This window comes from Echeneis naucrates, chromosome 1, assembly GCF_900963305.1.
Source record: "Echeneis naucrates chromosome 1, fEcheNa1.1, whole genome shotgun sequence".
In the NCBI taxonomy this organism is placed as follows: domain Eukaryota; kingdom Metazoa; phylum Chordata; class Actinopteri; order Carangiformes; family Echeneidae; genus Echeneis; species Echeneis naucrates.
In genome coordinates this window covers 18,245,338-18,273,126 of record NC_042511.1, presented here as the reverse complement: position 1 = coordinate 18,273,126, position 27,789 = coordinate 18,245,338, and the positions used below count along the sequence as shown (strand labels likewise).

At 41.5% G+C, this 27,789-nt stretch overlaps 1 protein-coding gene across 6 annotated transcripts in view; it reads right to left on the bottom strand.

The window, feature by feature from the left end:
* bnc2 (basonuclin zinc finger protein 2) overlaps positions 1–27,789 on the bottom strand; it is a 156,676-nt gene that overhangs the window by 40,190 nt on the left and 88,697 nt on the right. For 4 of the 6 annotated variants that reach the window (XM_029498092.1, XM_029498110.1, XM_029498138.1 and 1 more), the window contains 2 exons: positions 4,658–4,760; positions 2,529–2,764 (listed from right to left, as the gene is read on the bottom strand). In XM_029498092.1, the coding sequence (XP_029353952.1) occupies positions 2,529–2,764; positions 4,658–4,760 (339 nt within the window). Of the gene's footprint in view, positions 1–2,528; positions 2,765–4,657; positions 4,761–13,088; positions 13,210–13,905; positions 13,936–27,789 lie in introns of those variants that run through there. The other 2 variants (XM_029498118.1, XM_029498127.1) reach the window with 2 other exon arrangements.

Below are 27,789 nucleotides of genomic sequence, written 5' to 3'. Positions count from 1 at the left end.
TGGTGCGCGTGGAGGCGGCACATAAAAACACATAAACTGTCTGTACGGATTCAAAATGATAAAGAACACAACTGAGGACAAAGTTGGTGTGCTTGCTAAAGTGCACAGCTTTGAGTGCAAGTGTGAGCTCTGTGAATGAGATCACAAGAACATTAATAAGAAGGAGAACAAGCCTTGGGACTACAGTTCACAGTGTCACATGAACACTGTACTGTAACATTAACTTCATTAGGTAGGAAAATAAAGGTGTCTTCAAACAGGTGCAAAGAGAAGTGTTAAGAGAAGGTGGGATATTGAAGCCGAGCTATGTCTGTGTTTTCAGGGGTTTTCTATATGTTTGGTCCAATATAAGTATGTCTCCCACTGCATACATTCAGTGGTCAGCTATAAAAGAAGCTGTAGGTATATCCTGTCAGCTCAGTGTTCTAAATTCTCTGACGCATCACTGACACCAACACACCCTGAGACCCAGCACACATCATGCAGCAAACACACAGGAAACTATTTCTCTCAGCGGAAACTATTCCTGGTCAGATACTTGTGGAGACATAGTAGATGCAGTCAAGAAAAACAAAGACTGCCGTGTGTGTTCAAGTAGATCCTGAGCGAACCAAAACCTTCAAAGAAAAAGGCTTCTTTAGAACATAATTCAGAAATAGTGGTTGCCGGATAATTATGGCGATTTATAACATATCTCATTAAAAGAGAAATTAACATTATCTCCTGTGGCCTAAACACTTTTATTCAAATCCTAAATCGGTACAAGAAGCACTTGAAAGCCTGACTGCCAGGATTACGGTAAAGTAATTTATCATCAAATAATGTCCCCTGATATCAATATCAAAAAGACAACTTATTATCTATCGTTTGCAATACTGTTCTCCTCATTTTATCTCTCATTTAGTGCAGCATAGTGGTGGGGAACACACCCCTGACACAAAGCGTTGCCTGCAGGCTTGGGGAAGATGATTGAATTTCATAGCTACTTACAGGCTAATAGGGCCGTACAATGACTACTTACTGTCCTTAAGTGACTGGCTGCTTCTCCACGGCCGCGGCCCCTTTGAAGGCCTTCTGAGGAGATCTAGAGGATTTAGCCAGTAGCGTGACATGAGGCTGAGCGGTTGAGCAATGGTGCTCCCAACAGCTGACTATTAGAACCAGCTGATAAAAACACACAGAGGCTACGACTATGGGAACCACAGGGCTCGATTGGTTACTTAATACGAGACTTTCTCACTCTGTGGATTTGGAGCATTTAGTCGAATTTTTCCACAAAAAGTACAAAGGTTAAAACATAAAAAATGTTTGTTGAAGCAGTAACAGCTGGCCATTAATGTAAAATTCATCCTCAACAATTTGAATAATCTGGAAATTATTTCAGTTTTAAGTCAAACTAAAATTTTAAATACATCTGCTGGTTTGATATTTGTTTCAGTAAATTAATATTTTATGACAAAAACCTTATGAGAAAACAACAATTAATTCATAATTCAATAATGAAAATCATTGCCACCCCAGTGTTAAATTTTTTTTAGGGAGAAAAACAAGGAAAATATTTTAAATGTAGTGACAAAATTTGTAAATATTACTAGACTATGATATAGTCTCTTTATATATTATATTTTTAATTTCATGCAATTACTGACAATATTTTTTTAGTACCCTTTTTGTCTTTGACTGTAAAATATGCCCTAATTGTAATATACACTGTTGCATTGTTATTGATTTGTTTTTTGGGTGTGTGTGTGTGTCATCATTCTTTAACAGGCAGGGACTACATCTTTGGGCGTTTTACTCACAGAAGCTGTTTCCACATACAAACCACCCTCTCCTCACCATGCTGTTCCACTTACACTGTTGGAACCATATACACACACAGATAAGCACGTCTGCACACATATCGGCACACAAACACACACACACATACACACACACAGCTAACCACATACACATGTTCACTTCTTAGCTAATTAATTCAGGAACACTTTGGTTTGGGTTTCAACACCAAAACCTCTGTACCTTTGATTGAGAAATGTGTCTGACTGCAATTATATGGGAGGGAGGGATGGATGGAGAGAGGAAACACACTACAGTGGTTTTAAAGTTTGCTGGTGTGACATTTTTCTCCTCTTTTTTTTTTTTTATTTCCTTTCCCTTTTTTCCCAGCAGAGGGGCATCGTGTTGACAGGGCAGGAAAAGGAGGTAGAGTAGTAGTAGTAGGAGTAGGAGTAATAGCAGGGAAAATGTGAGGAAAATGGATAGGCAATGGCTTTGAAATGGTCTAAATTGTGCTATTGTGACTATTGTGGTTCTGATCAATACCTCTCAGAATAACTGCAAAGCCATAGAAATTTGGTGAGAAAGTAATAGTAGTTAGCATGGTGAACTCGTGTTCACCACGTGTAGGGATCCATTTGTGTGTAAGCACAGACCAAGAGCTACTAATATTTGGTCTTGACACATCTACACTAAAACAATATTATGCTTTGCGTGTCCTCTTTGCCATGACGTGTACGGTCACTGACCTGCAGTATGTAGCCCCTGACATAGTCTCGGAGGGTCCAGCCCAGGCCGTGCAGGATGTGCAGCACCTCTTCCTGCTTGAGCACGGAGAAGAGGCGATCAAGGAGGATCTTGAGCCTGACGGGTACAGCCTGGGTGCCATACAGCATCAGGCTGCTGATGTCAAACACCACGTTGGACTGAACAATCTCCACCTGGGTTGGGTGGTACAGGTGCTGGGTGCTGAGCTTGTCCAGAGCTGCATGAATGAGTGGGTGACAAAGAGCGAGAGAAAAGGAGATGCACACACACGTGTGCGGTTAATGACTATTAAACTGCTGCCTCTTCCTAAGAAGGCGACTGCACTGTCAGCACTAGCTGATAATAACGTATCTATCAGATAAATGCAATAGGATTAATGTAATTATCTGCCATTCTTTCTATTTAATCTAATCTCTTGCTCTTTTACATTATGCTGCTCTTGCATCTCCTTTTAGTTGCCTCTTCTGTCTCTATCTCAGCTCTAACCTGCATTACATCCTGGTTTGTCTCTAACTTTAATTATTTCCAATTGGGATCTCACCTGCTTATTTACTTTTATTTAATCAGGTAAGCTCTTAAAATATATATTTACCAGGATAGTAGGAAGACAGGTTTGTGGTTTTGTATTTTTTTACATTATTACGTCCTGTACTGCAACTGGTTCATATTTATTGTCAGTCCAGAAAATAACATGGAATTGGTTTCCATGTTTTTGTTATAATAATGGTTGTAAATGGATAAAAAAAAAAAAAAAAATACAACTGGATTATCAGTGCATACGTTACCAATATTAGAATAAGAGGGTATCGTTTTCTTCACCTGATACCTAGAAAAAATGACTGCTGTATTTCTATCTATCCACTAGAAGGAGTATTGTTATGTCCTGTCTTATATTTATATTCAGTGGTGTGTTTCGGACTATTGACTGTAAATAAAAGCATACTTTGATTAAATAATTTTAACCCCAGAATCAGGGGAAGTGGAAGTTTTTTTGGGCTCTGAATAAAGTCTGCAGGCCTTTCTCCAGAGCCACAACAAACTCCAACAATAAGATGAAGTAACCTGTGCATTGCCTGAGGGCCTGAAACGCTTGTTGCTGTTCTTAAAGCTTAATTGTAAGTTCAAGGAAGGTTTTATTATTGCCCCCGTGACACAACCTCAGTCACCTCTTTTCTCCTCTATGGCTGTCTGGGTGACACCTGGTCAACTTTTTCTCTCTCTCCCCCTTTCCCTCCCTCTCTCTTGCCTCATACCTCCCTTCCTCCCCTCTTCCCCTCTTCCCACTGCCTGTCTGGGTGACACCTGGTTGGGTCTCTCTCTGATCCTGCTGGCTTTTTCCTGCTGACGAGGGCTTTGCCTGAAAACAGCGCAGCCAGACACGAACATAATAAAAAATGAAGAACTACTTGTCAGAGTCCCTGCCAATGCCGACATGAAATGAAAAGTACAGGAGTGGAGAGATGGGTGCCTGACAGTTCAGAGGGAAAGATTAAAAAATAGTCAATGGGGTCCTGTGCGATCTGCTGAAGGGCCCATAGCCTGCTTTTGTGCAAATGGAAGCCAAACAGGTGTTTTCTTTTATCCTTTTTCCCCTCCTCTCTCTTTGTACTTTCTTGCCTCCTCTCCCTTTTCTTCTATGCGCGTGAAAAACTCATGAGGTGTGGTCTCTTCTCTTGCTTCTGTATCTTTCTTGTGGTTGTGTTCTCTCTGTTTTTTTTTTTTATCTAACATGCAAAAACAAGACTTTGATAGCATTTGAAAAAACAACAGAAACAAACAAAAATACCTAAGTTAATTCTGCTGTCGAAAATGAAATGAAAAACATTTAGACTACAGTGCAGTCGCAACCACAGGCAGAGAGAATCCCCTGATTCTGCAGGATATAAAAAACACACAAAAAAAAAAAGATTTTTTTCTTGTTTCTTTTGTGTGATAGATGAGATATATCTGTGTTAATGCTCTTCACAATGGAAATTCAAGATATGTAGGTCAGCAACTCCTTTCTCTTCACAGCAAGAAGTGGTAGTTTTATGAGGGTCAGACACAAAGATCCTATGTATTTATAAAATGCTTCGATACATACGTCATCCTAACAGTGAAATTTCCTTACCGTGAGCCACCCAGCCATGTTTGCACTGGTCACATGTTCGTAAGTGAATCTTGCCTGGCTGGAAACACTCACATGTGCAGTTCACCAGTGTGCAGCGAATGGCCTGCAGAACAGAGCAGAGAGAAAGAGAAAGATCCATGTCAGTCACAGCTCAAGTACAAAAGAGAGAGAAAGAGAAAAAGAAACAGTGGAAAGAGTGCAAGAGAGAACTAAAGAGCACATATCAGATTAATGGTCATAAATAAAAGAACGAAGTAGTCGGATATTCACCGACTGTTGCAGAACTTTCTCATCCATAGTGTTACCACCTCGTATTCGTCTTATCTGCTCCTTAAAAATGTCATAACAATGGAATACAAAACACCCACAGTTGATGCCAGGGCTCTCAACCCTCGAAACTTCTCAACTATTTCTTTAAGGTGTGTGAAATGGACTCTCCTTACTGTCATTTCCTGAAGTTCACATGAACAGGCAAAAGGACTTCTCTTCCTGAAAATATAGAAATGTAACGTATTTTGACTGAGGCTCAATTACTCAACACTGGAGCCACACTCAGTCTGACCCTAGAAAGCTTTTAGTAGTGAGAGGTTAAGTGTCCAAACTTGATGAGGGCAACTCAGTACAGCACAATGCTCAGCCTGCCTTGGATCACGTCTTGATGAAAGGCTGTTAAATGTAAACAAAAATATATAAATAAGTAAATTATGCTACATCACAGGAGGACATTTGATCCTGTAATATGTTTCCCGCTTGTACAGCATGTAGACACTGTCTGATAAACACAGAAACCCACAGAAATTAATAGAGTTCCATCAACCCAAATGAGCGCAACAGCTGCACGCCGTAAATTTCACACGACATGGAGAAACAAGTGGTTGGAGCAAAAGGAGAGAAAAGAGGAACTGAGGAAATTAGAAACTTGAATCTGTCTAAGCACTGGCTGACCTTTGTTTATCAGACATTTTTTACATTATCAAGATGAATTGATGAAGAAAGATAGTAACACTTTTACAACCCAAGCCCAAGCCGCCTAAACAGAATCTACAGCTGTAGGAAGACTGGAAATAAAGAAAAATGTTGGAAACCTTATATTTTTAAACATAGAATTGTTTTTTTCTTTTTTTATTTTAAACTACTCCACTTCTTTAAGTGTAACTTATATATTTTGGCTGTAATGTTAGAATAAATTAAAGCACGACTTGGCATAATAAACAGAAATTCCACACTATAGAGAATAATGGATTTTACATTTGGCACATATGGTCCTGAGTCATTGCCAAGGGTTTTTCCTAACTGTTAATTCTTTTGGCTGTAAAGAAAAAAAAAAGTCTGTAATCATGAAAATTATAGAGCATAAATATTTCAGGAATGTGTGAGGGAGGAAATTGAGTGTCTTGTACAAGGTGAGTGCTGCAAGGAGCTGCCTTTTTTATTTTGACAGGAAAATCCTAACGATCCAGAAAACTTGTCAGCCTAAAATGTGAAGGCACTGTCTGCAGACATGCATGAGGATGCATTCTAGAGACAAAAAGAGGAATGAAAAAGTCACAGAAAAAAAGGCCCAGCTATCAGAACCACAGACTTTATGAATTTACAGTCTGTAGTAAATGTGCTATCTCTCATTGTCTCAGTGTTACTCTCTTGCAACACAATGTTGTGACAACGATGTGCCACAGACACGCTCTAAAAAGGTTGTAGGTTGGAGTCCATGTCAGCGCCAACAACTTATATTTCACAACGCCAGAGAGAGTCTATCAGCACTTCCAGAGAGAAAACAGATCAGCAGTGCAGCATCGGCCTTTCCTGGTCGGTTCTGAACAGCATGGGTTAAACATATCTGCTCTTTACTCATGTGCATGACACCCACCGCTGTTGACCCAAGTTCTCATTCTGATGTTTAAAAGGAAAAAATAACATTACAGACAATATAAGTCTGTGGATTACACCTATATCCTGTAATTCAGGATATAAAAGTCAGTTCTCTCATAATCTACTAAGGGACCATAAAATCTATCAGAACTCAGCCCCCCTGCCTTGCTCGCCCCAAGGTGTTTTCAACCAGATTAGTAACTGCAAGTGTCAAAGTGAACATGGGCTAATCCAAGATTAAACTCAAAATTACAGCACTTCTAACCATGTCACCTTGCTGTTTGACACCAAATGAGACAGGAGACAGAGATTATTTGACTTTACACCATTTTTAAGCTCTCTAGGTACAGACTTGGCAATCCTCACAGTGTGTGAGGATTACATGTCATGTGCCGGTAACAGTGTACAGACACTTACACACATTATATACACAGAGCTGACGCTCTTATTCAGACCAATGTGCTGTAAGTAACTTTAGTGCTGGTTCCCTCAAGGACACTAGTAGCAGACATGTCTCTTCATGAGCATTCACTGGCCGTATCTGGGGTCAAACATTTGACCTTTTCAGTATGGGATAAACTCAAAGGTCTCCCCTGCTGCCCTGAACTTAACTTTTAATAGACATAAGTCAAAGAACACTTGCGGTCAAGCAAAATGTTTTTTAGTAAAATCCCTTACTGTAGGTACGGTGTGTTTCTTTGACATCACAGGTTGTCATGTGCTCATATATTTGTTCTGAAAAGCAATTTTTCCCATTTAAATGCAGTTTTCTACGTTGGTCTAAAATCTCACTAGAATTTACATAAAATTTATGTTTAAGTGTTCCTCTATAATATATTCTTCTATCATTTAACCTATTGTTATATGCTGTTGTAAAATGACAAGGACATTCATTGACTTGTCAGAAAACTCCTTTCTGCCTCCTCTGTAAAAATCCAACGATGTTTAAAACTGCAAAAATGAGTCTAACCTTTTTGTCTGTTGATGGGAAATTTGTAATTGAAGTGATTATCTTTTGAAATAAATTCCTAAGTAAAATAGCCAAACAACTTCTGAAATGTGAATATTTTTTTGTCATATGAAATTTTTTCACTGAGAAATAACTCTAACCCTAACCCTTCTGTCCAGCTGTTAGTCCGTCACTCCATCTTAAAGTAAATTAATTTCAGGTTTTTCACCCCAGAAAATGTTCCTTTTCTTCTTCCAATGTATTTCTTCTTGCATAAAAATTTTGCCAACAAAAATTGAGAGTATACAGATATAGCACAGTCATGTCACACAGCACAACCCATTTCTAATTACCTCCCTGTGTAGCAGCATTAACAGGAGCAGACAGAAATAAACAAATGGAAATATCAAATGCACCTCTGCTGTTTACGAGCTGGGTCCTGACAGCTGACAAAATAGTTAGGGGGCATCTAATACGGCAATTAAAGTATGCCACTGTCTATGGGGCTGCTGCTGTGACGGCACCCTCTAATCACTGACTTATTACACTGGCTAGGAGCACCTCTCATATCTGGCCCATTAAGCAGACAGCAGCGTCAAGAAGCATTAAAGCCCCCCCCCACCTCAGCTGAGGAGGTTCTGATGGAAGAAAAGGGAAGGGAGGGGACAGACTGTGCTTGTTATTTCTTGAGATTAATTTGCACATTGTTTAATGTTCAGTCAGGAGCATGAAAGTATAACAGTTTGAGATTTGATGGCAAATTGATCATACGCGCTAAGATGAAAGTTTAGAGACTACTTACAGAGTTCTCAACAGAAAGATGTGTCAGAGATGGTCATCACGAACAAGATCAAGGATGTGAATTGGAATGTGTGCCTTGACATAGGAAACAAAAGACAATATTACAGCGACTTCCTCTCAAGATTCTCATGTACTCATAGTGTGGCTCTGGGTTACATTTGGCCCTGGTTTCTCCTGTGTCTGGCCTAGGCTGGGTCAGGGACAAGCCTGGGCCTGGATCCCACTGCTATGCTCGCACATATTTGTCACAGCAGGCGGGGGGGAGGAGGCTGTGTTATCTGCACCCTGGCCAGATACACAGCATTAGTCACTGTGCTAACGTCTCGCCAGGGTTTCCTCTTTGGCTTACAACTAAAGAGGACGATGCTGTGGAAAAGGACAGAGGGGTGTGTTTGAGCAAGTGTGTGCGAGACTTAGTAAATCACTTGAAAATGAGCAACTATGAGGTAAAAGCTGTTTGCAAGTGGATAAAATCCCACAGTGCTGTTGCAATTAGACCCAGACAACAGTCAACAGTGTTTTTTTCCAGTTGCCGTGGTCAACAGCTTAACTTAGCTGTGTTCAGAAAGCATCATTTTCATCCCTTATCTGGCTCAAGTGTGTGCGTCTCACTGCTGGGTTTTGTTTAGCTCAAGGCTTGATGTTTCATGGATGTTTTGCTTGGCTCACAGTCCTTGTCCCAGCCCAGTTGTATAAACACTGACAGTCAGCAATGGCCAGCATCAGACAGGGGAGGACTCTCAATTAAAAGACTGTTAGCAGGGCAGATGGACTGAAGAACTGCTGTAAAGACGAGCTGCAGAATAAGATGGTTTCAGTCTGGACTTCTGTTGTCAGTTCTGATGAGATTTTGAACAGATTGACTGGGAATTGCAGACTACATGGCCCCGGAATAAATGTCATTATACGAAAGTTAGTTCGGCGCAAAATCAAATATCTCAAGGTTACCTAAGACACTGAATTGGCTTTTACAAGTCCAGTGAACCCACAAAATCGATGGTGATCCTAAACTAATACCCTGTATAAATCTATTGCTACACTGTAATTTTTTTTCAGTTGAAGTTGTGCCACAGAAATCACCACTAAAACACTGCTTGCCTAGTCCATTTCAGCCCCTTTGTATCTTCACTAAACAGTGTACAGCCGAAAACCAACCCAGACAGCTGCTGGATGCAGGGTGGGTATTGTTCTTCCTACTTTAATTGAAACCTTTACCATGTTCAACACACAGCCACAGACCACAATTCTTGTTTGGTGAGTTAAGCAAAGCCGAGATTTAAATGAAAACCCTGTGTGTACGTGCGCATCTGTGTGCATGTGTGCGCCTCCTCTTTGTAGCAGCAGCTTCAGATTTAAATTTGTCTCTGCTTAGGGTCACTGTAAAACACTGGGAGCATCTTGTCCTCTCTTCCACCCACAAGATATTATCTCATCCATGAGTTAGCTGCTGAAATGCTGTCAATTTCCTGCCAGAAATGTGCAGCCAACGTGTGTAGGAAAAGAGGCATAGCAGCTTTGCGTGTCATAAAGCAAGCCCTGGCTCCGTCGGATAGATCAGGACTTCGCAATGTCCATATTAGAAACAGGTGACAAATAAAACACGGCGAATAAAAAAGTCTTTGTAGTCAGACACAGCACGCCACAAAATACAAGGGAGCAAATACCTCATGCCAGGGCTAATTTTTACTTGTTTGATTTTATACATTGCATTTGATTTGTAACTGAGTGTTCTTGCCTTACAAAGCAGTACAAAATAAACAATGATTAATCGCTTGTACGCTGACTGAAGCTTAAAACACCACTGCACTTTACAGGGCTAGTCGATAGAAAATGATAGTCTTAATTCTAGAGTCCCCACAGTGCAAAGCCCATCCTCCATGTCACTTCTGGTTTTGAGCCCAGCGGCTGGCAGTCACATAGCCAGAGGTCCCTGTCCTTTGTGCAGCTGTGCGTCTGGGCTTTGACACGGGGCAGAGCGACCAGAGCTATGCTAATGATAACCAAATGGGGCGTGAGTCCCTGGTGGATTACAGAAGGAGAAGAGAAGCATGTGTTTTCATGTATTCATGTTCAGACCTAGGACCCCTCTCTTTTCTTCTTCTCCTTTTTCCTTTTTCCTTTCTTTAAGTCAAACAAATGGGAGCAGCCATGTCTGTTGTTTGCACGCACCCTCAATTAATGGTCTTTGCAACTTGACAAGTTTTAAGACTTATTGCCAGTAAGTAAATGTATCTCAAATGTATGTAAAAAAAAACAAAAAAACAAAACAAAACTCCAAACTATACCAATGTTTGGATTTAACTCTTTTTAAAGGCATTTTAGTAAGATAGTGTAAACTACTTAGCTTGAATTTGAAAGAGGCCAGATTAGACAATTATGTTAAGAAATGAGTGAGGTAAATAAACATTATTTAGTAAAGACCAGTGAACAGTGAGGTTTGTCTGAACTTCATTGTTCTGTCAACATATTGTGTCTGTGAAAACGTGAAACAAGTTTCAGCTGTTTAGCAGGACCTCCCTGTCTTGTTGCGCTTTCATGTAGTAGCGTTGGGTCCTGCTGACCACAGACTGAAAAGTTCATCGTTTGTTCAAGCCTGCAAAAGCAGAAGTGTCAGATGTTTTGGAGAATTATACCAAGGCTGGTTTGAATCAGATCACATTACTGCCGAGACTTTCTTGATGTCATCTGTCATATCAAATCCTTGCTTCAATCTTTTGTGTGTACAGCTGAGGAAATTGCACAGTCATCATCGATAAGAATCATTAATCAGGAACATACAAATTCACAACTGGAGAATCTAAACAAACAGTGATATCTGTGATTAGTTATCATTCCAGATTACATCCAATTTTGACTTCAACCAGAGGTCCAATTCTGTCTTTCAGTGTTTGTCATCTGTCAGATATGACTCATTCTCCGCACGACTTCATATATACACACACAACACCCATGTGATTGGTCGTGAATCAAACACTTAAACTTTCTCTTTCCAACATTCCTAGTTCTTCTGTGTGGTTTGAGACAGTCAAAGCAAGTAATGACCATGACACCCACCCCAAAATTTCAAATCAGATCAGCGACGAAACTTGTAGTCTGACTCATTCACATAATGAATAGATGTGTGCATACTTCAGGACCGTCATGCTTGTTTATGAAGTGGACTGATAAAGGACCCAGCTGGCTTTGATATTGTGAAACAACTGAGAGAGAGTAGGAGCATATTAGCACTGTACCAGACCAGAAACACAACTTTGTGATCTCACTATCATATGCCATGCTCTCAGTCACTGCAGCCTATGCAGTATGAAAGCTGAACCTCACTGTTAACACTGGACTACACTGTCAGTTCAAATACTGAAGCATCAACGGAGCAGCAGTTTCCCCTATCTCGAATGTAGTCAGCAGATCCAGATGGAGGCCTGCAGTCCTGAGCCTTGGCCCCTCTCAGCTCTCCTCAAAGCATTTCCCTAACCAAAGATCAAACCATCTGCCCAGTGACAGACCTCTGGGTCCAAAGACACAAGGCAGGGTTCAAAGAGAGTGTGCTAGAGGGAGACTGGAAGATAGAACGAAGGGAAAGTTATTGAAAAGGTAGAGGAGTGAGATAGCAAGGGCGCAGCAGTGAGTGGGTGGGGGTCAGGTAAGCTGGTGTATCAAAAAGATGGGGAAGAAATGCTACAGTAAAGGTGGAGGAGCCAGAGGAGAGTTGATAAGCAGAAATGGAAAAGGTGATGCTGAGCTGCAGATACCAGGTTAGATCTTCCAAATCAGATTTTCTTCTGTCAGATGCAACTTTTAAGTTTATTACTATTAGCATTATTATAACTGCACTGTTTTATTCTTTCTTTTCAACTAAATAACAAAAAGGCATATTAATACATAGTTTCCTACCACTCTTGAACTGCTTGCAGTTGATTTTCTTTTGTCCAATCTATTCCTGCTAATATTTCTGTGGGCCTCCAAATCTGAAAAATCAATTTTTTTCTGACAAATATACAAATGTTTTTTGATTGGCCTGACAAGTTCCACATGCATTCTCCAGTCCGGTCCAGGATTATTCAGTTTGTCTATAAATTGTCTTATTAATTATCGAGTATTGACAAAAAAAAAAAAAAAAAAAACCTACCGTGTGTTGAAGGTGACCGATTCACTTTTCAATCTACCCCAAAACATTGAATATAAATTTGTAAATCCTCAAATTTTTAGACACCAAAAATAGATAAAGTTTATTTCTGCTCAATGAGTAAATTAAAAATAAAATAAAACAAAATAAACCCCTGGAATCACCCCACAACTTGTAAGGCTTTCTATTGTCCGGAGACACACTTCCTCATCTCAGCCCATTGTGTGGACAGGAAAGGAAAAAAAATAAATGAGACCATTGTTGTCAATATATACTAGTTCTCTTCTGACCTTCAGCCTATCAGAGGGAATGAGCCACGCCAGATAAGGTCTACTCCCTGTCAGATCTGACACCTGCACTCTGATCACCCCTGCCAAAATACAGATCCCTCAGTGAAAGTCCACACTGCAACAATCGCAAAACTCAAGGAAGCGACATGAACATTCAGCGCAACCAAACTGTTTTTAGTTGAGAAAGAGTAAAAAATACAGAGAAAACAGAGGAAGAGAAAAAAGGGGAAGGGGACTGTCGAAAAGATAGAAGAGAGCTTGGGGGGGGTCATCGGTGGAGGTATTAGGAAATAAAGACTAGAGAGAAGATGACCCACATCGTCTGCTCTTTAACTCCCCCTCCATCTGCACCCTAACACAAACAGAAAGTATTAGTCAGAGCCTAGACATATTACTGACCTCTCTCTATGCGGGGACATCTCCATGGCGATAATTTTTTTGGCGTAGGCAATAGGACACACACACACACACACACACACACACACACAAGGTTCAGTCTTAACAGCAGCTTGACGACAGGAGGCAAACACTACTGAGATTACCCCAAATTGACATTTAGTCATTACACTAGTCTGCAGTGTGGGACTCTGCCGCCTGAACTACACACACACATACACAAATACATACACACACACACACACACACACAAGCGCCCACACTCTCCCACATTCCCTGTCATGCAAACATGTGCACACACGCACACAAACACCCACACTCTCACACAGTGAATTCCCCTACTCAAGCTCCCTCCCAGCCAGAGAAATCCTGGAAGAGCTCCTAGATTTAATCTTGCCAATAGCTCTTTATTTTCTTTGACCATTTTTTAATGTAAAAAAGCCTTCACTAATTGTGTGTAAGCAATCTCCAAATTATGTATATGTGTTTTTTCAACTAAACCGAACACTACTGTAGACAGATTGGCTGGTTTTCAAGACACACGACTGGGCAATAATATTTGTTTCTTTCCTCTGAGTTTTGCTCAAACAGTGTGTCAGCATGGCGGTTTACTTGTAAACACCTGGGCCTGCACACCCAGCAGCTGTGGAAATACAAAACTATGTATAAGCTATTGCTGAACCAGGGGTTCAGATTATTTTCAGACCAATGCTCCATGTACTTGTATTTTACCTTTTTCTTGAAATTACAAATTATCAACAAAAGAAGAACAAGAAAAAAGTTAAATCAATCTGCAATGTGTTGGCATTCAGTTATTTACCTCAGCCAGCATAGCGAGAAGGCTGCTCCTGATTCAGTTTGGTAGTTCCCGCTTTAGACACAACACTCCAAGAAAAATCTGCATCTTCCATTAGTATTTACAGTCTCTTGGTCCACAAGTGACACAGAAAAATAGGACACAAAACAAGATATACAGCAGTAGAGGGGAGGGAGAGACAGAAAGTATTTAACGAATGGCTACATTACTGCAGTGACAAGTGTGTCACTCCCAAAGCCATGCAGTGAGGGAGAGAAATGAGGAATGTCTTGACTCCGTGTGTGTGTGTGTGTCTGTGTGCTGTGTGTGTTGGGTCAGCGAGAGAGAGAGGGAGGGAGACGGTAGACCAAAGGAAAAGTCCATCTGGGTGCTTTCGTCTTTATCAGTCTTACAAAGTTCAAAGATAGAGGGGCTGAAGTGGAGGCTAGACACTGATCCAGAGTCACAGGTCACAAAGGAGACACAGACAAAGCTCAAACAGGTGGGAGGGAGAATGTGAAGCAGGCAAAACAAAGAGTCTTACAATTGCATGCGGAGAGCAATGCCAAGCCTTAGTGATTGCCATTTTGCAATCGACCTGAACAAATTGCAAATTCCCTCTCAGGACCCTCTAAGTCCGCTCCATTTGGCTAAAACTGAAATCCTTATTCCTGCAATTATAAAGCTATTGACTAATTCGACATATGTTAGCGTGTCTTTCAGCCTTGAGTGCTTGTGTGCCATTGAGTCATTAACTTTGACAAATTGTGACAGACTTTTTTATTGCCACCCAATCATGAGAAACAAGATTGTGGCAGAGGAGTTAATGAGTGGCATGCACTCCTCTTCCTCCTCCCCCCACCAACTCACACTCTCTACTCTCTGCCCATTCCATTTAGACCCCCCCACCTACCACCAAAATCCCCCATCACCCCCCATATTTATAATTTTACCACATCCTAACAATAACACGGCCGCTACTCAGCACAAAACACGCAGGCCCTGGGCTAATGAATCTCATGCCTTTACCGCGGTAAAATGGCCAGTAAGTATTACCAGCTGCGACACTCTCTCATTCACTCTCCCTCTCTCTCTCTCTCTCTCTCCTTGGCAGTGGCATTGAGCTTGGGAGTGTAGAGGTGAGGGGAGGGCAGTGGGTGGGGGGATGGACCAGGCAGACACATCTGAGTGCAGCTGGGCCAGGGAGAGAGAGGGGTGGGGGGTTATGAGGAAGAGCAATTGGGGAGCGAAAGACCGCAAGTCTCCGTGTTTCCAGCTGCCTTTCTCAGGGGCTCGGCTTTCTCTCCCTCCCCTTGGTTTTTTTCGCAAGGCCCTTCTGGTCCCAGCTTACTTGAAAAATCACAAACACACACGCACACACACATGCATTGACATACAGACGCATGCATGCACACCCTGATCCACCTCCCCTCCATCCTTCTCATTCGGCCATCTTTGTTTGGACAGGGCTCAGGAGTTCCAGAAAAGCTCTCTCAGATGTGCTGAAGTAAGGGAAAAACAAAACAAACTGAACCACACACACACACGCACTCAAAATTTATGTGAAAACACAGAAACCAACAAGTACTTTGCACTCACACATAACGTGTGGCAGAAGGAGTTCTTATACACACACACACACATGCGTGTGCCTGTGAACAACTTCACATGTGTGAAAACCAGCTTCAACCAGAGAATAATTTTGAAAAAGGATGAAATAAGTGGGATACATTTTTCCTCGTGGAGGTAGGCTTCCTACTATTAAGTACATGTATTCTTTTACACAGTGTGTATGTGTGTGTTTGAATGAGTGTATGTGTGTCCCAATCCAGGATCACAACGCCAGGGCAAGCCTGAAGCATACCTCGACATGTGTTACCTCTTTGTAATATTGACTTTGTTACAGCTATATGAGTGGGAGAGTAGAGCCAAGAGCCCAGGCCTTGCACTAGTGGGGCCCTCTGAGCTTGCTAGAAAATAAATACTCGAACAAGCCGTGAAAATAGAAAACAAAGTACCACAATGGCAATCTGTAAAAACAGATTTAAATAGTCTTAAAAGAAAAAAAAGTCCCCCACTCCTGCCACTGACCTTTACATTTTCACTCTCTGAATTAAGACTATTATTCGTCTGATTCTGTTTTTACAGCATGTTGCATACAAAGCCGTGGGATTTGGCAGCTGAGTGAGTGTTGGCCTGGCTTCCTGTCTGAGCATGTGTACTGGACCAACTGTAAAAGTCAAAAACTCTCTAAAGCCCTGACTTACTTTGTAATTTCAATCAAATACTAAACTGCTTTTAAGATGGTGCAAGCAAATTGCCATGATATCAAAATATGCGGTTTTCTTCCTGTGAAATAATCAGTACACCATAGCATTTAATCAATGTATTATTTACAAAACAATAAGCTTTCAAATTTCTTTTGCAGAATGAGAGGGAATGTGAGAAACCTAAAAATTTCAGATGATTCAAATAAGTAAAACCCAGATAATAATAAAGCAAAAATGCTCTTTATTTGATTGCTTTGCAGAAATGAAAGATTGATTATCATTTTCTTGTTCCTGTCAGTGCGAATCCCATCTTGTCTCTTTCCCCAGTGATGACTTTGCTTATACATTTGAATAATGAAGGCAAGTCATTTGAATATTCCCTCTGTATTTAAAAAAAAAAAAAATGTTTTTACACGATGCAGCAATATTAGCCATGTTAATTGGGCTCTTTGGACTTTCCCCATAGAAAGGCTAAATTAATTACTTATGTCGACAAAATGTCAGACACACCGCTCTAATAACTACAACTGTTTCCAGCAGCTTTGTTTTCTGAGTGTACCTTTTTTGTTGGAGTGTGTGCGTCTGATTGTGAGTGCACTTAAAAACATTCTCAACATCCACTAGCCTGAGTTAAATCTAATGAACAAGATGGGAACAAAATGCTTTGACATCCTCTCCATGTTTCATGGGTAGCTCCTTAGAGTCCTTCTCCAATATTCATCTCCTCTTCTCATACTAATCAGCCACTATGGTATTGACTGTTTGTGCTTGCAGAGTGACTTGTGCTTGTGAGTGTCTGTGCTGTATAAGCAAATCCAGACACATTATTTTATGATCAAGCGTGCCAATCCAAAATCCACTTAGTAATTAAACTTTCAGAGAAAGTGAATTATTCGCAGGACATTCTGAGTGTGTTTGCGTGTGTGAAATGTGTGATGTGTTCATTAATGTGTACCCACCACCATGGGGGGCTTTGAAGTTCCTCCTTTTTTTTTTTAGCTTTTGGCTGTTTTTTAGTCTTGAAGAAAAACTGTATCAGCGCATTTTGTTCAACTACGAATAAACATTAGACTGTGGAAAAGGAGGCGATGGGGAGACATTAGGAGTATCTGCGAATGTGAGATGATCAGATAGTGGGAGTGTGTGCATACATGCACACACATACATTTAAGCACGAACACACATGTGCGAGTGTACAGCAAGTGAATGTGAGAGCTAACGGAGAGGCCTGCTGATGCCATGTTTCAGACGTCCCCTTGAAGTGGAAATGAGCTTCCTCTGTCTTATAACTAGTCCGTTCTCACAAAGTCAGCAAACCCTGCCACCTCTCCACAGAAATGCAGACATCTCCCCACCACCACCCAACCTCTCCCCACCCAGCCCTGTGGTCAGCATGCAGGATGAATACAACGTCAGACAGAGGGAAAAAAAAAACAACTGGTCCATCTTATTTCAGTTGCTTCTGTTGTTAACATGCAGGGCAGAGAAGCATGGCAGAGGTCTATTCTTTTTCAGGTGGCATTTTTGCAAATTCAGGTGACTCTCAAAGCCACACTATTTTTAGTGTGAAGCAGTGTAGGTTGAAATAGGACAGGCAAATTCGTAGTACTACAGTTGCGTGAGTCTGTACCCCACAATTAGTCTCAACAAGGCACGAAGAAAAAGCCAAACTGTGAGCCTCCCAGAATCTACTGTAAATTGCTGTATTGTTAATATCTGATGATTTCATCAGATTTAGTCTAACCAGCAGTGAAAAATCCAAAAGGATTCAATATATATTGAAAGTGAGTAAAAAAACTCAAACTCTGCAGGTTAGTATGAGGGCTGCTCCTTATTAATTAATTAAATATCAATTTCTCATAGCTTCAAAGATATATTATTGTTTATGAGAATTTTTATTAGATGGAGATGAGGTCAGTCCAAGAAATATTTTTAATAATTGTTTGACAACACATTTTGTATCTATCTCTTCTTTTGCTATTATTATTATTATGCTGTGTGTGTGTGTGTGCGCATACATCTGATGTATGCACACTGCTGCTGCGTGAACCCGCGTGAGCACCTGAGGGTCCATCCCCAGCCGTCCTCTGAGTAGGGAGCGACAGCTGTACAGTGATGCTGTAGCGATAGGCATCATTGGCTTGCTAGAGACTAATTGGTCCACAGCGCTCCTCTGAGTGGCCTCGCTAATTAATTAGAAAGGCAGTGGAGCTGAAATTTTTAATCAGGACACCAGGCTCTCCAGCAGGCAGGAAAAAAAGACACATCACCCCATCATTCCATGTAATCCACCTGACACTGATCTCCCGTGTTGCCATATGAAGTGTGTTGTGTGTTTAGGTATTCAGATGATCTGACCAGGGAATAAAAAACACATTTATTACAGAGCTTGTTTAATCATTTTTAACTCTGAAAATTTCTGAATTTGTCTGTGTCCTAATATAATATGCATGACATGTATTCAGTTTGGGCCCGTGAGAATGATATTGAAGTGGTGTTTTCCTCTGAGTGTTTGTGTAACACATGTACATATGATTTCCAGTGTTGTAATTATGTACTGACTAATTTTTATTTGTAACAGCAGCAAGTATAGTATGCATTGAGAAAGCATGCCATAGCTGCTGATCCAAAGCAAAGCAGTGAGCGTCTCCTTTTCTCTCAGTTTATCTTTTTCTTTTGTTGTTGTTTAAATTCCCTCTACACCGAGAAAGCAAAATATTATACCTCCTTCTTTCCCATATCTTTTTATCTTGCTGTAAAATAAACTGTTGAAATCACAAATCCGTTTAAATAAAAAAAGAAAAAAAATTATATATATAGTTAAAAAATTGATCGAAGGAACTCCTCTTTTGCACCACTTTGTAGGCACCTTTGTATCCCGGATCTACACACAACTCACCTCAGTGATGTGCGGTGTCTGAGGAATCAACCAGAGACTAACAGCGAAAACAAGGGCTGCAGCAGCAGGCCACCACACAGGGGACACAACATGTGTTTATCATTGCATAACTGAGATGAGCAACTTTGAACCACTGACTGGAGTTACAGTAACAGGAAAATTATAGTTTACAGACATCAGACAGGAAATTCTCGTCCGTTTAACACATAGATGACACACCTGGTAGAATGAATTAATTTTAGTTAATCGGCCACTAAAATTTCCAGGGAGAGGAGAGTTCCTGAACTGTACGTACACACACACACACACCTTCGCTTTCTGTGGTGACATTAGCTTTGTGTGTCCTAATCTCTGTGACCGTTTTGGCTTTGCTCAGCACTAATCAACCAGCCCTTCTTATCAGCCTGTTGCTTTGGCCAAAATAAACACACACCGCCTTTTTATTGCTTTGTTTTCACAGGTCATTAGGGGAAGGAGAGAAGACGCATTGATTAGTTTTCCAGACCACTGGATTATTGTGTTATGACTATCATCATTAAGTTTCATTAAGGCTGTGGTTGTTCTTGTTTCTAGAAAATGAAGACGTTGCAGGAAAGCTGTGTTGGTAGGAGAGCAGACCACACGCCATAGGCTACTAATCTAGAACGTAAGAAAACTTTATTTATGTTAGATGCCTATCCAAGCAGTGATGTGTCAGCCAACAGTCCAAGTTTACAAATAAGACGGAACTCTGACTGTGGCATAATGGTTTCATATGTTCATATCATCCAGCTACTCCAAAACGCTGAGCTGCTGTACAACATCTGAAATGTATTGTGAGATAAACTATAGTGGATAAAAGAAAACTTAATGAAGTGGCGTCAGTCCTTCGCCATGTTCTCCCAGCCAGCTTTGCTACAAATAAGCAAGGAGCTCCGTCACCAGGCTAATTAGCATATGTTAGCTAGTTAGTGAGAGGGCGGCCCTCTGTGATGTGTACTGAAGTGGAGTAAAATGCTCAGGCAAGGACTCTACTAATGGCCCACTTCCTCCCCACGGAGGCCCTCTCTGCAGCTCCGCACGTGCTGGCATCAGTGCAGTCACGGGGCGCCCACAGGGCCGCCACAGAGCCTGCCACAGGCAGAGATAGGCACATAGGAAGGTGCCTGGCTTGGCTGGCATCATTCACAAACAGCGCCAAGCTCTCTGCGTACAGTGCCCTGCGATGTAACAGCAAGTGACAGTGACACTCCCATCACACTCACATACTCTGTGTGAGAGTATGAGAATGACATGCAGGCTAACAGATTCATCAGCCTATGAAACAGCTCAGACATCTGGGGCTGCGGCGCTAGGTAGCTGCTTGGCATTGGTGGATCCATTATTTATAGGAGGAGCTGGAGCATTAGCAAGCTCTTTGGCACATGGTTAGCAGGCGTAGGTGGAGAGCGCCGAGAGCAAGCGAGTGTATCTCTGTCAGTGTGAGTAAACAAACAGTAGGGACATGGTGTGACAGAGCAAGCGGCGTGCCACCCAGACACAAACACACACAGACACATGCAAACTCATCAGGGAGCCGAGGGAGAGCAGGAGAAAAAGAGGAGGGGTGGGTGGCATCCATATTTATAGGGCCTTTCCAGCATTTGTCCCCAGGCCAAATGCTGTGACTACATTCAGCTAATGTCAGAACAGCACTTAACCAGGAATTTTCAGTATGTCATGGGCAGAGGGGAATACATGGGATAGATACAAGAACAGGGCAAAAAAAAAGAAGTCAGATGAGGATGGAAAGAAAAGAAATACATGTGTTGTGTGCTGAGGTGATTATGTTCTCAGACATTTCTTTCTCTTTGTGCCTCTTTCTTTCTCAGTCACTCTTTTAAAGCATCCATTGCCTTTGATTGAGGAGACAGTTCAAATCTCAAACTTGATATAATATGATTACATTTATAAAAATTCCAGTTTTTATATATAGTTTTTTTCCCACCTCTATGGTCTTGTTTGGTTTAAGGAATCAGTATTTTATCACCTTTTTCTTCATCTTATTATAAAAATTGGTGTGATGCTAAATAATCCCTTTCAACTTGGATTATTCTGAATTCATTTTCATTTTCATGTCACTCCCAAATTTCAGCCACAACGAAAAGCAGAGAGAAAAAGGGCTGCCTGCATATTGTCAAAAGGTTTAACCTTTTTGCTCCTTGGTTGACATCAGTGCAACTGATGATCTGTTTATTCTTCCTTGATTTGAAAGATGTGAAAATGACCCATAGGCTCTGTGTTGGCGTGCCTGGAATTCAAAGAATTGTCTCCTTCACATTGGTCACCTGTCCACTGGTTTATCATGTGTCAGCTGAGGCATTCGCTTGGCATTATGCCCTCTGGCACCTGGGAAGGATGAGGGGCACACAAGCCTCACTGGCATGTCCCTTTTCACCATAGATACAAAAGGTGCGATACCCCCAAAGAGAGCTGACTAAGTGGGTGAAGTAGCTCCTTTTAGCACAAGCTGTCATCATCTCAAGTGGCACGTAATCGTTTTGTGTAGTGAGATCCATTATGCACCCACTGAGAGCGAAGGCTAATTGTGGAGGCTGACATTTATTCATTTGTTAGCTGCCAGTTGCCCCAATTTATTTTTTGGGGGGGCTGCAATAAATGCCAATGTTTGTGTTTCAGTGTTTTTTAATGGTCTGAGCACTCATGGTGATTTGGTAAAAGCCACAATGTTCCTTAGGTGCTCCCAAAGGAAGCAGACAATCAACATGGGGTGAAAGATCAAGTTAACTAGTGTGTCAGCTACTTTTAACACTTCGCTGACCTGATGGGATGGTAAATGCAGAAAAACCTTCATTTTCACTGAAAAAGTTGATTAATAAAATCTCAGTAGTCGTCTGCATTATTATTTAATATACTGCTCCAAACCAAGGAGTTGTACTTTTTAGAAACTGTGTTCTCGGGGCACGAAGAAGGGCAATATTGACAACAGAGAAGGAAAGTCAAAAAGAGAGATGAAACAGATTCATTAAGTTGTGCAGAAAGCGCATTGTGATCAAAGACTGTTTCTTTCTTTCATTGAGTAAAGATAATACTGGTAAAGCCCTTGGATTTAACACACAAAGATAATGAAAGGACAAGTAATTAGAGATCAGATTTGACCAATTTAAGGCAGACTAAGAGAAGCAAAAATCTGTATCAAGGCTGCTAAACAGAATTCTAGCCAAAGGTGTGCTTAGTGTATGTTCTTCCTTAAAGACATGTGGAAATAAGAGGATTGCGAACAGACAAAGAGGAGACAAAGACAAAGAGGGAGATGTAGAATGCTCTTTCATATTCTTATCTTTAAATGGAAGTCTAACTCTCATTGTCTGTGTGTTTTGTTTTGTTTTGTTTTTGTCTAATGACACACTCTATACTCTCTATCTTCTTTAATTCACACCACTGCTTTTGCTTCACCCTTAAATAATGCCTCTGAACCATTGATGAAGCTCTAGCACCTGGGTTTAAAGACAACTATTTCCCAGGCCTGTCTATTGAGGTGAGAGAGCCACTTAAACCTCCTTGCACACATATTATTAGCATTACCATATCTGGTTCTAACTGCAGCTAAGGGGAATAATGCGTATCAGGAGAGTGTAAAATTAGAACCAAAACCAACACTGCTCTTTAAATCCACTTCCCAAGTCCCCATTTCCTTACTTATAGCCAGGCTTACAATGTCTAACACTAATAAGCCAGCTAATTCAATTAGGGCTCGACTTCTTTCAGAATATTTCAGATTCCTCCAAAAGAAGACTTTGGGAATAGATTCCCTCACAACTACAGAAAGAACTCTTCATCATGAAGAAGTGGCCTTTATTCATGAGCATCAGTGTTCAAGAGAGGGAACTTGCTGCTGAGCTTGTTAGCAAAATACCCTGAGCTGAGGCGAGAGATGTGTGACTAAAGCCGGGTCTCTTAAGTGTCTGTCACCCTGATCTAACCCAAGGAGAGCTCTTTGTACGCTGTGTTTTCACTGTCTGTCTCTCAGCGCTGCGCTTTGCAGTGACTGGGGATGAGCCCCGCCGTGTAGCTGCAGGTGACAGGGAGCCCTTTTTGTTGTCAAGTCGTGATGGAGCTTCCACATGAAAAACATTTCACTTGAGCTGCCGCTGCTGCTGTTGCTGCTCTCTTTCTCTTCCTTCCTCTCTGTCTCTCTCTGTAGATCTCAAAGGCTGCAAATGCAGCAGTGATATGGAGACAGGAGTCAATCGCTCACTCCTTCCCCCTTTTCACTTTTCTTGTTGTAAAGCTTTCTCTTCTACTGTTTCCTACCTCCCTCTCCCACCGCTATCATCTCTTTCCCTGACCAGCCTTTTTTTGTTCTCTGCTCTTCTATTGCCCCCCACAACAACCCACACAACCACACACCCAACCCCCCCAACCCCACACCCCACACCCACCCCCCGGCTTATAGATCTGAGTTGGGTCTCAGGAGGAAAATACAAGTCAAGCCATTGTCATTTCAAACAGCGTGATAACCAGACACTGGGCTGCCCAGAGACAACTCAGGGGAACTGGCCCTGGCTTTGGCTGTTGCCCCCACCCCCACCCCCTTTCTTTTTCTCTGTTTCTCTTCCTGCTACCTCTTCTCTCTTTTTCCTCTTCTCTTCTCTTCCTCCCGAGCTCACCTCATCTTTTCCTTTCTCCTGCCCACCCCTCCCCCCCCCTTGTTGGAGACCTTTGCTCGTTCTTGTTTGTTGCTGACCGCTGCTATGTCTTGCATCTGCTTCTCTCTGTGCCATGGGGGACCAGGGGGAATAGTTGTCTTAGTGTGTGTGCCAAGGTCAGTGTACTTCACATGACAGTTCTCTGCCTCTTGACAAGGAGAGAAATCAATACTTTCGGACTTGTGGCACTGCCCTCGGTGTAACAACACTGCCCAGCAAAGAGGCAGGCACCTGACACATCTCCAGCTGCCCCCCTACCTCCTCCAGGCTTCCACCAGGGAGTCCCTTCCTCTCTTATTCTGGCCCTTTCATATTTTACCAAGGCCCTCTGTTTCACTTTAAAACACATATTTCGCTTCTTGACCTACTGTAGATCATGTTCCTTGTTTTTGTATATTATGCAATACATGTTTCTATTATTTCTGAAGATGAACTGTATCTCTTCTCTCTGTCTCTGCGTGTGTCTTGGATCAGTACGAGCGTGTCTGTGTAGAGTGTGTGAGATGCAATGATCAGGCAGTTGGTCAGAGAGGAATACGGAGGAGCTGCTAAATGAGCGACATACTAATTACAGAGCAGCAGAGGATACATACACACACAAAACAGAGCCATGGGCGACATTTTTAATATAGCGCTGAAACATAACGTGCCTGCTTATGTTTTTTTTTCTGCCAGATAGACGCTTGGAGAAAAAGAGAAAGCACTGGCAGTGCGCCCCACACCGATTGTTAAGTCTGCCTCTTGGCCTGCCTCTAATAACGAGGGAGAGTGTGTCCAAGGCCAATTACAGCTCCCGTCCTTCAGCAGTCAAACAGAGTAAAACTCCCACTCTCAGCCCCATGCAGAGGAGCCACAATCGACCGGAGCCCCCGAGTCTCTCCAAGGGACACATGCAGGCACATACACTGCACACTTTGTGTGAACAACTGACACCCATCAACAGGCCCTTCTCCCCACACACCCAGGCTTGCTCCCTTGGTTCAGCTGGAGTAAGGAAAATGCATCAAATAAAACAGCCACTTTAATGAATTAGATATTGAACTGTTCATTAAAAAAATCTAATTCCCTGAAGTCAGCAGGGGAGACAGGGGAACATGGAGATGTACGGAACTTGTTCAGGAGTCATAAAACATGGCGAACTGATGACTTTACTTAAAAGTGACTTGCGTTGAGGGAAACCGTGCTTTTTTTTTTTTTTTCAATTATAATTGTGTCTCTTTTGCCACCAGATATTTTACATGCTGCACTCTTAACTGCTGGTGGTAAAAGTTTAAGCAAATGTTTGTTGAGTCAGAATTTGTGATTGAAATCTTTGCAGATGAAAACAAAAGGGTTGGGTAATTTCTCTGTGTTTCATGAAAAAAAAAAAACTCTGGCGACAATAAAATTATACATCTGTTCAGGCAGATACCTGTTTTTATTGGCTGAGAGTCTAGGTAGTACTTTTTGCTGCACCCTCTCCAAACACTGCTGAGTACATGGACTTAAAAGACAAGAAACACTCCCGTCCCGGAATTGACATTGTGAAAAAAAATCTTATTTCTGGTCATGAAAAATGAAAGTGTAATCACGTTAAAATTTTCTTAACAATCAGTCTGTGAATGTGATCCGTCAGATGACTGTCACCGATAAAGGTAGAAACTGAGGCTTTTTTTTTTCTCACCATCAACCTAGCCCCTATTTGATGGAGAGATTTAAAAGACGCTGCTCTCCTCCTCCTGCTCTGCTTTTTCCTGGATGAATGTGATCTACAAGGCCACATCTCCCTGCTGTGTCAGTGACAGCCTTTCTCATGAATTAAAAGAGGAACACATTGATTTTCCCATTGCTTAAATTTGCAACTTAATCCCCCAGATATGTCTAGAATGTACTGCTCTGTCAATAGACGACAGTGCCACTGACGAAAGGCAGCACTGATGCTCAGCGGAGAGAAGGGAAAGAAAAGGATGACAAGACAAAGGAGATGGAGAGCAGTTGGTTCAGTGGTAAATATAGTGGTTTCTGGCTCTGGGTTCAAATTCTACATTTATACCACCAGAAAATGTATGTTGACTATTAACACTGACTCAGATGAATTGCCACAAAATAACACATCATCAAACAGAACCACCAAAAAAGCATAGCCCTTTCATGCAACAGCTACTTTAGTCCGCTTTGCCAAAAAGGCAAACACGCCACATCGTTACGCTTATAAGGCTAATAAACCAATCACCATTGTACATCTGTACAGTGTAACCAGCTATTTGGCGTAGCCCTCCACTGATCAAATATCGTTATATAACAAAAACCCAACACACTGGAAATAAGTTGTCTGGGACTGAGATGGAAAAAGCACACTTGTCCCCTTTCAGTGAGGGGTATGAGGAAGTAACAGGATATCATGACCTCTCCCCAGGAGCAAACAAGGCAGAGAGCCCATGCCCTAATTCACAATAAGCACCATAATGTTCTCGTCTGACTCCTAATATAGTCTATAAATCTCTGGTACTCTGCTCTACATCAATGTAATGCTTGGTATTAATAACCTGATATGTACCACAAATGCAGAGTAACCTAAAGGCCGCGTTTTGCTTTTTGTCTACACATGTACAAAATGAAAACAAAGTCATTATTGAGAAATGTGAGAAATATAGAATTCCAGATAGGCATTTGTTCAGAGGAATAAGTGGACACTGTATACAGTGTAACACAGGGTGACCCTTGCCGATTTCACCCTCCTACACTCCATCTCTGGTTGTAAACCCTATCCCATAAGCCTCTGGGGTGGTATGGCTCCTTGCCAGTAGCTGTGCTGTTGTTGGCAATGGATTTCTTTTGTGGCCTCTGTACTTGTGTAGACCATAACATGATACACATAAAGGCCGACAAGCATACACCAGTATGCGCACTGTCATGCACACATATTATCAGTACATGCTGTGCACTGTGCACACACATCAACACGCGTAATTATGCACAAAATCACCATTCTCACCACTTATCTAGAGAAGACCCACAGCCTTGTAGGAAACAAGGAAGAATGAGGGAGGGTGGGTTGGGGGGGGCACAATGTATCCTTGACAGGGTTCATCTGTTTCCAGTTTGTTGCAGATGCTCAGGTTTTATTGCAGCAGTCTAGTATTTCATGGCAGATTTAGCCAGTGGTTTGGTTCTCCACTCACTATAGCTCTAATGATGGCACATCTCTTGTAAATTGTGGCGCACCGATAATACAGTTTGTTGCTTGATTCCACCAACTTGTTACATCCAGAATTACACACAGTTATTGTTCCCCTCACTGTGGAATCAAAAGAAATATGCATAATACATATGACCAGAGTAGCATAGAATTACAGGTAATACATTGACTTGCTAATTGACCTTTTTGTTATTGAAAGTGTTTCAACAGAGCTGCTACTGCTGCTGCTGCTGAGGCTGAAACTTGATATTTAAAAAAAAAAAAAAAAAAAAAAAAAAAACGCCACAAGTACTGTTGTGCTCATTTCGTGGTAAGCTTATAATGTTTGTCAGCCCTCATGTGCTTTGCATGTCAACACAGCTTTTCTCTATTTCATCCAAAAGCACCTCATCAGTTCTAATTTTACATCAGTACTTATCTTAGTTAGTCTTCATCATACTGCTTTTACGTCTGTTGTGTTCTACCATTCCTCTCACCAGATGTTGCCACAAACTAAAAGCATTCTGTAAGTAAAATTTTGTGGCTTGTGTACAAGCCTGCTTATACCACTCATACTACTTACTGTAACGTCATCAAAAATTGCAGATTTTTGACAACGTTCACTGTCTATACTGACCACATAATTCAAATTCAGAACATTAAACTAAAACAAAAATATCAGTCCAATTATTCTTACTGATATTTATCCCTCATACACGCAGGAAGTAAATCTTAAATTCAAACTTATCTTCATCATTGGGTGGGGAATCATACAGTTAATGTAGTCCGCACATCCTGTGAGCCATTGCCAGCAGTGCGCACAGGCAATGTCTTTTCGTCTCAAGACAGAATTGTAACGTTGAGTGTCTCTTAACTGGCTCGTTTAGTCCTGAT